This window comes from Silene latifolia, chromosome X (genome assembly GCF_048544455.1).
Source record: "Silene latifolia isolate original U9 population chromosome X, ASM4854445v1, whole genome shotgun sequence".
Lineage (NCBI taxonomy): Eukaryota > Viridiplantae > Streptophyta > Magnoliopsida > Caryophyllales > Caryophyllaceae > Silene > Silene latifolia.
The window spans coordinates 24,376,614-24,385,301 of NC_133537.1; the positions used below are offsets into that span (position 1 = coordinate 24,376,614).

The following is an 8,688-nucleotide window of genomic DNA, read 5'->3' on the forward strand; positions in this document are numbered from 1 at the left end:
GGCATATTGAGAATATACAAGATAATATTCCAAGCAATCAATCAAGATTACAATCCCATGAATCAAGCTATCAATAATATGTTCATATTGTAAATATAGAGAACAATTATACTAGGAATCAATTAGCATCAATCATGTAATTTCTTGCTTTATTTACCCTAGTCTACATACTATATAATGTACATCATACAATGTAATTATTCACTCAATTGTATAAACATTTAACATTGCATTTCTCGCACTTCAGGTAATGGAGTTGACAAGTATATTTGAGTCTAACCGAGTTTGATTCGGCCTGTAGTGAGCTCGAGCCTCCATAACTCCAAGCTGACTTGGACTTGATTCAGCCCGTAATCGAGCTCGAGCTCCATAACATTTAGAGAATTATTTTAAGTTTAGTTATTATACATATTAAAATTAAATAAAAATAATTATAATAAAATACTAAAATTAAATACTCCATAATAATTAAAACCGAATCCCAGGCAAAATTTTGATATGAGATTTATTGAACTTGGGCTCTAATAACTAATCGGTATGGTCAAAGCTCAATTCGAACTCGGACTCGGACTCGAATTCGGACTCGGTATTAGTTTCATCGAGATGACGTATCAAGATTGTCCCATTGCACCAAGCCCAAACCCAAAACATATGAAAATATCAACATCGCCCAGATTAATACGGAGTACTACTCACATTTTACAAATAAAATATCCCGCTCAAACCCTCCTTTTTCAAAAACACACACTGTTCTCCCTTTCTCTCTCTACAACTTTCTCTCTCTAAATACAGAAACCGTCAAAAAATGGCGACGAAGATAGGGATGATGGATTCCGCATACTTCGTCGGTAGATCAGAGATTCTCGCTTGGATCAACTCTACTCTTCAACTCAATCTCTCCAAAGTCGAAGAGGTTTCTCCTTTTTCAATTTCAATTCATAATTCTCTATATTTCATTTATATACTAATCCGATTTACGATGATTATTTACGGAGTTATTATTATCGATTTTGATTTCGCAAATTTTCGTTGAAACGCGAATTAGTTTTTGATTTTTGTTTGTGGCGATAAAATTAGGCGTGTGCGGGAGCAGTACACTGCCAGCTGATGGACGCGGCGCATCCAGGAATTGTACCGATGCATAAGGTGAATTTTGATGCGAAGAACGAGTACGATATGATCAACAACTACAAAGTTCTTCAAGATGTCTTCAACAAGCTTAAAATCTCTAAGGTCTTATATCTTTTTCGTTATATGTAGTAATTAATGTCAGTGTTAGGGTTTAATCGGAGTAGATATTAATTTTCGACGAATGTGTGGCTGTTTTATTGATTAGAACATCGAGGTGAATAGGTTGATCAAAGGAAGGCCTCTCGACAATCTCGAGTTCTTTCAGTGGCTGAAACGTTACTGTGATTCTGTCAACAACGGTGGCAACAAGTAATCAATTTCTGTGCTCATTTATTATTTCTTTTAAATTCAAGTTGATTTTGTGTTTTTATCGAGTTGTGCATACTGTTGATTACTGGTATTGCTGAATATGTGTTGACGAATTTGTTGTGCGTGTCATGTATTGTTTTGCTTAAGTTTATCAAGGTCAGAACTCGCTATGAGTACCGTAAAACTGTAATGATTTAGGCATTGATTTTGTCGGCCACTACTTGCTACCTTAGACAATGCAATGAGTACTCCAATTATACTGATATCCGATTAATGACTGGTCGATCACTTCAAGTAATGAATAAAGTTATGGAGTTGAATTGCATATTAGTGATATTAAACAAGGCAATATTTGAGTTGTTAACGATGTTGATTGTCAATTTCCTTCACAAAATATCAGTCGCCATGTGATGCAGTGAGGATTTAGATCACTTGTTCAATTAGTGTAGTAATTCGCCATGTGAATTGTGATGCAGTGAGGATTCAGATCACTTGTTCAATTGGTGGAGTAATAATGCAGGAAGTTTAAACTTTGGATGATTACGCATGAGAATCTTTTTATAAAAAACTATATGCTAGATTGAACTAAATTTCTTCACCACTGGCAGCATGTCACAATGCAAAATGTTAGAGTAAAACCACATTAAGCGATACTTGTGAATGTGGGGAAGCTCTTTGAATTATGCGGTGCGCTTTGTTATTGCTGTTTCTTTCTCATTGTGAGTCAAATGGAGTGGTTTATCTGACATTTGTGTTCTGTATGATGTGTGAGTTCCAAATTGACTGTTTTCTAAACTTTCTTCCCAACGACGCTGTAATGAATACTGAGCTCTTATGGAATTAGCTGTGCTGAATCAATTGTGAAGCAATCATTTGATGCAATGCTAAATGCAGATTTTATATTGTGTCATCATGAAACAGTTTCTTTGTATTGTTGACAAAGGGGTAAAGGTTGATTATATACAAACCTCGTTTCAATGTCATTTTGGGAAGTCCTTTTGACACTAGGGTAATGATGATGTCTTTTAACGACTCGCAACCTAGCTTGACACAAATGTGTATTTTTCATCGCTGGCCTATTGCTCTATGTTGTCTCTAATAAATTGGCAATGTTTTTAAGCTACAATCCACTAGAAAGGAGGGAAGCATGTAAGGGAGGAAGGGAAACTAGCAAAAAAAGTGCTGCATCACATCCTTCAACCAAGTCTTCTACTGCAGCAGGCAAGTCTAACCCCACTCAAAATTCTCGCAAAACTGATGCGTCCTCTGCAACTCCAGCAAATCAAGCAACCAAAGCTCCGAAACCAGACACCAATGAGAAGGGTGTATATGATGAACAGGTATAGTCTAGTTAGTGTGGTCTCTTTCTTAGACTTCTGTCTGTTCTATGATTGAGCACTTTGCCGTGTTGTACATATTCAATATAGTGTCTGTTTAAGAATGGTTAGGGAATCTGCTGTTTGCAGATCACAGAATTGAAGCTGTCAGTTGACCGTCTTGAGAAGGAAAGGGACTTCTACTTTTCAAAGCTAAGAGACATCGAGATGTTCTGCCAGAAACCTGATATCCAACAACATCCTGTAAAACATTAAACACTTTATTCATCAGCTTCATTCTTATAGACCTTCAATCATCTTCTATTAACCCACTTTCGGTTGTCATTCTAGGTTGTTGAGGCAATACAGAAGATTCTTTATGCTGTTGATGATAATCCATCAGTGATGCAGGAAGCTCAAACCTTGCTAGCTGAGAAGCACACTGAATCACTAACCCCAGTTACTGATGAGAAACCAGAACTTGGTTTAAAGACTGAAACATTGAAGAGAAAGATCATCGACAACCTCGATGTTGATGTTGCAGCCAATACAGTCTTGTCTCCAAGGCAAAGGCTCTCTGATGTTTCTGATGTGCATCACAGTGAATCACCACCTGTTTTGACCAGTTAGACAATTGTTTTAGTGCTTTGGTGAGTTCCCGCTTTTCGACATAATTCAATCTGCATATGCGGCACATAGTATAAGTGAATTCCGAGATATACAAACTGTTGGGCTCTAAAATTTGTTGGCATCAGACAGAATTTACGTACTTTGGCTTTTGCTGGAAGTTCGTAATTGCTCCTGAGCTTATGTCTATAGTTTCAAGTGATGTACCCAGAACTTAAATACTCTATATGGTCTAATTTTGATGTTATACTTTGAACAAATCATTTGGATTCATATTCTGGAGAATTTCTAGCTTGTTTCTCGGTTTGATATTGCTTACAAGAGCTCTGGGCATGCTCAACTGCTTTGGATGATAGTGTTGAAATATGTTACATTGAGTTCAAATCAACTATTCATTTTAGAAAAATAATGATTATTTTTCGTGCAAAGTATCCTCGTCGTTTGGTTAACCTTGGGAATCCTCTATTCGAAGGTGGTATATTTCACATGATATTTCATTAGAATTGACCGATATTGTTTGGTTGAATATTACTCCGTAGAATTCTCCTTAACTAACAGGTTTTAAGTAAACAATTTTTTCGTTAAGACGAATTATGATTTATTGAAATACTATAACTACCGTATTTTGAGTTTAGCCAAGAGATCATCAATAACAAATGCTTTGTTTTTACTCCAATCTACTCTTCGTTCCAATTATTTATTTATCTTTTATGAAAATACTGAATAAAAAAAATGAAAAGATAATTGAGACGTAGAGAGTTATTATTACTAGCCAAAAATGTATTATGAAAAAACATACTCCATACTAACCAGTAACCATTGTTTAACTACAACGTTTACAAATTACAATTCCTTGTTTGCATCATTAATTGGTGATGCAGCTGGAGAACTATTTATAGATATAAACTAGAAAATTATCCTTATATTGCCATTGAGCTGAGATTATTGCGTTTTACCAATAGCACCGGTGTTTTGAATTAGCGCCTACAATTCTATTTCATCCAATGTGAAATCCATATTTAAACACACTTTCAAATTTCATCATCCTTTTTCTGAAACTAAACAAATAGACCTATTTATTAGCTTATCTCTTTAACTTCAAAATGGTATGTCCTAACATTGGCGAATCCATATACACCGGAAAACTTGATTTCTTTTTGTGTACTTTGCCCAATTGTTTGGCAAAAAGAATATTAAAATGTACTTTATAAAGAAAATTTTCTTAATCCGCTACTTTGTTTTTTGGCAGTAAAATTTATCTTATCCATCACCTTGTTATTTAGTTAAAAAATTGCTTTTAACGTTGAAAATGCCAATAACTAAACGTGTATATTTTTTTTAATTGTATTTTTGTGGTGCAAATAACAGAGTAGCCAGCAGAATGAAAGACTACAGAATGCAACAGAAGTGAAGGTGGGAACAGTGGATCATAGGGAAAGTGCAGGGCAAGGGCAAGAAGAAAGAGATATAGAGGTGATACACCAACTTCATCAAGCTCAGCCTGGTAAACCAGCCACCAGTGGTAGCCTTCTTACCGGAGCAGCCGTCTCCGTCGTTAAAACTCTTCAATCTGCCAAGGAGGCTCTCTCCGATGATAGATAGGTGGTGAATTCCTGGCAAGGTGTTGGACATTTGAATACTTTTTCTTCTTGCTATTCTTTCCTCTTTTTTTTTTTTTTTTTTTTTTTTTCCGGGCTATGGCCAATGACGGAGGTGTAAGCAGTATATGCAAATGAGGTCCATTATATTTTTTGTAAGACTTAATTAGTAATGTACATAAAATGGAAGTTTTTGTTTAAATGGGGTTGACATCCAAACTATTTAACAAAATAGGGTGGGTTTCAAACTATTTACCAAAAATGGGTCCATGCCATCATTTCTCGATTTTTTTTTTTTAAACCAATGGTCAAAATAATGTAAATGGAAATGGATACATGAAAAAGAAGAGTCTGATTTGATGAAACATTACCAACAAAGATACACGATCACTATTTAAATAGAAGAATCTGATTTGTATGAGGGGGCAACTTGATTTTTGACAATAAAGAGAGGGATGACGATTAGTCGATTACAAACAAAGATACACGATCACTATTTAAATAAAAGTCGTAGATTTAGGAAAAAAAAACATTAAAATTAGATGTATTTACTTTATGTGATTTTCAATATAACTTGTTACGAATTATTCAAAAATAATTTATTTAGCAAAAGCGTTAAAATTAGATGTAACAGATTTCTCTTTAATTGTAAATTTTTTAATAAAAAAATTCTTTTTCAATGTAATTCATAGACAAAGATTCCAAAAAAAAAAAAAACATTCCTTTCATTGTTTTATTTAACTAGGCGGACATGTTCTATGCTCAGACTTTTCCATTGGGGATCGAAAGGGTGACTACATCATCTCTCAAACTTGTGTAGAAACAAATGTGATTATGTGTACAATTAACAAACTCTCATTGGTAGAATACCGTAAAAAGTTAGCTAATAGCATGTCATTATTCTTTTACAACTTTTTGACATTTGTTTTCTTATTAAAACCAACAACAAATAATATAGCAAAACATATAAAACGTATAACAAACTTTATATATACCGCTTTAATTTTATTCTTTATTCTTATATTCTAACGAACCCTATTCTCCTTTTATTCTATCGGCCTTGTTCATCTTCTTGGATTCGTCTTGATAATAACACGTAAGTTAGCTTTGTTATCAAGTTTTTGAATTTCAGTAGTTAAAAATAATAGATCTCAAGATTTTCTCTAAATTCATTAAGTTTTGTTAATAATAATAATTATAGAAAGGTAGAAATGGGTGCGATGTTGTCAAAGTTAGTGAAGATGATGTTTGCAAAGAAAGAGATGAGGATATTAATGGTGGGTCTTGATGCCGCCGGCAAAACCACCATTTTATACAAGCTCAAACTTGGTGAAGTTGTCACCACCATCCCTACTATTGGTATGTCCATATTTAATTTACTTTATTGCATGACTAGTTTAATTTTTGAAATTTTCTTCTCATATTCTCAGGTTTTGATTTCGTCACTATATCTAAACTTTCTACTCCGTAGTTAATATGACTTGAGAGTTAAGAGTCATGTACACGTTTCTCGTAGTCCCGTGTTATATGTCACTAACTCACTATTGGTATTTGGTAGTGGTAGAGTCAGGCGGGGTTTAGTAAGGGCGAACACTCCCGTGGAACAATTAAAAATTAAGTTTTTAATTAAAATTTTCGATTATTTCTTTAGTTTACTTTGTTAAATTATTAGTTTACCTCCTTTAAAATTTCTCGCTCTCCTAACTCCGCCCGTCTTCAATAATAATGGCCTGGTGTATTAAGCAATATTTGTTCCAACTTTATGCGAGTACCTATTTCATGCACAAAACAAAATTTTCAATAATCAAATTAATTCTTTTGTTTTTGTTTATGCCAAGGTAAGAGATACAAAGTTAGATGTATACGATTTTATTTATCACAATAAAAAATAAAAAATAAATTGGACAATAATTTCTTTTTAGAGAATATTCAGGGTATAATTAATAAATACTCATATATATCATTATGCCTTAGTTCTTAAGGCATGAACTAGGGTATAATACCCTGTAAATCCGTATATACTACGAAGTATTGGTTTATTATCGTAGAAAAGGACACAATTTTTAGAATTAATATTGGTATTTGTTAAAGAAGAAATCAAACTGGTGTAGTTGATTTGGGCAATTTTGAGATTTAATCTATAATCTAAAATATTTCAGAAGATCAATTACACAAGGTCTCTTCAACGTATTTGATAATTATTTTAATTATTTACTCTCTCTTTGTGATTTGGACAGGGTTTAATGTGGAAACCGTGGATTACAAAAATGTTAGCTTCACTGTTTGGGATGTTGGGGGTCAAGACAAGGTATTACACATACATATGCGCGAGTACATTTTTTTTTTTTTTTTTTTATAAAGGCGATATATATCAATCACGCCATCGTATAACTCAACAACAACAACTATATCGACAAAAATACGTTGAAATTTGTTTATAATGTACTGACTTTGGTTATTGTTTGATAATGGACAATAGATAAGACCATTGTGGAGGTTCTACTTCCAGAATACACAAGGCCTTATCTTTGTAATCGATAGCAATGACAGGGACAGAGTCATTGAAGCAAGGGATGAACTCCATAAGATGCTTAGTGAGGTATATATATATATATATATATATATATCTTCTTGCATTATTTTTTCATTCACAAATTCTCATTTAAGACGGGCGGGCATATCCTAGTTTTTCTTACGAATTTGTCATACTGTGTATGTGGAACAAATAAACATACAGGATGAGCTTAAGGATGCGACACTCCTAGTGTTTGCAAATAAGCAAGATCTTCCTAATGCAATGACTGTTGCTGAGATTACTGATAAACTTGGCCTCAACTCCCTTCGTCAACGTCGCTGGTAAATCATTTTACATCTTTACCAAAGTAGGAGTAATAAACATTATTACTAGCTACTTGGTGTAATGCATGATGTATGATGTATGATGTATGTAGGTACATACAAGCTGCTTGTGCTACTTCTGGTGAAGGTCTCTATGAAGGCCTTGATTGGCTTTCTAGCAGTATTTCCACCAAGGCAACTTACCCTTCTTACTAATTTATTATAACATGGCATGCACAATTGATTAGTTTAGAGAATTATCTTACTCCAAAGTTTAAATTGATAATCCATGTCTGTTTTAATGATCCTATATTTTGTACAAACTAGTTTTTTTTTTTTTTTAATTCTACTAATCATTTTCGTTTTGCTAATGATTCGCCTCTATGAACCTTTGTTACAGGTTTGATGTGATGATACACCCGCAACCCGCGGCAACTTAAACCGTCACTCAGTCAGGGTCAGGGAATTGTTGCATTTCATTGGACAATTGGACTATTTATTTCTAGTATGGTTGCTTTATTCCAAATGATATATACGTACTATCAATGTAATATAGAGTGATTATTTTATGCATTAAGCTTTTGATTAATTCTTGCTTGCCAATTCTTTAATGCATTGAGTTGTGAACTACGAAGTACTTCGTATATACTCCCTCCAATTTTCTTTTATCTTCCCCTTTCTTCTGGGCACAAAAATTAAGAAAGGGGAAGAAAGAAGGAATAAAATAGAATAAAGTATTGTAAGTTGTGAAATTTATAGGAGAGAGAAAATAATAAAGAATGAATAAAGAATAGATAAAGTAATGGGAGTTGTTGATTTTTTAGAAGAGAGAAATTAATAAAAAATGAATGAAACCTACCAAAAAAGGA

At 33.6% G+C, this 8,688-nt stretch overlaps 2 protein-coding genes across 3 annotated transcripts; both read left to right on the forward strand.

The window, feature by feature from the left end:
• The first annotated feature begins 709 nt into the window (after positions 1 to 709).
• On the forward strand, positions 710 to 3,643 carry LOC141623151 (microtubule-associated protein RP/EB family member 1C-like). 2 transcript variants are annotated; one of them, XM_074439219.1, is made up of 7 exons: positions 712 to 913; positions 1,078 to 1,233; positions 1,337 to 1,440; positions 2,561 to 2,780; positions 2,907 to 3,020; positions 3,108 to 3,145; positions 3,188 to 3,512. In XM_074439219.1, the coding sequence occupies exons 1-7, from the start codon at positions 806 to 808 to the stop codon at positions 3,384 to 3,386; spliced, it is 939 nt and encodes a 312-aa protein (XP_074295320.1). In that variant the 5' UTR covers positions 712 to 805; the 3' UTR covers positions 3,387 to 3,512. The 2 variants fall into 2 exon arrangements, with proteins under 2 accessions (XP_074295321.1, XP_074295320.1); XM_074439220.1 differs by having other exon boundaries at positions 710 to 913; positions 3,108 to 3,643.
• A 2,308-nt stretch (positions 3,644 to 5,951) lies between these two features.
• On the forward strand, positions 5,952 to 8,408 carry LOC141621297 (ADP-ribosylation factor-like). Its single transcript, XM_074437913.1, has 7 exons — positions 5,952 to 6,077; positions 6,183 to 6,340; positions 7,219 to 7,289; positions 7,461 to 7,580; positions 7,719 to 7,837; positions 7,933 to 8,014; positions 8,220 to 8,408. Exons 2-7 carry the CDS (start codon positions 6,193 to 6,195, stop codon positions 8,223 to 8,225), a joined length of 546 nt encoding a protein of 181 aa, XP_074294014.1. The 5' UTR covers positions 5,952 to 6,077; positions 6,183 to 6,192; the 3' UTR covers positions 8,226 to 8,408.
• The last annotated feature ends 280 nt before the right edge of the window (positions 8,409 to 8,688 follow it).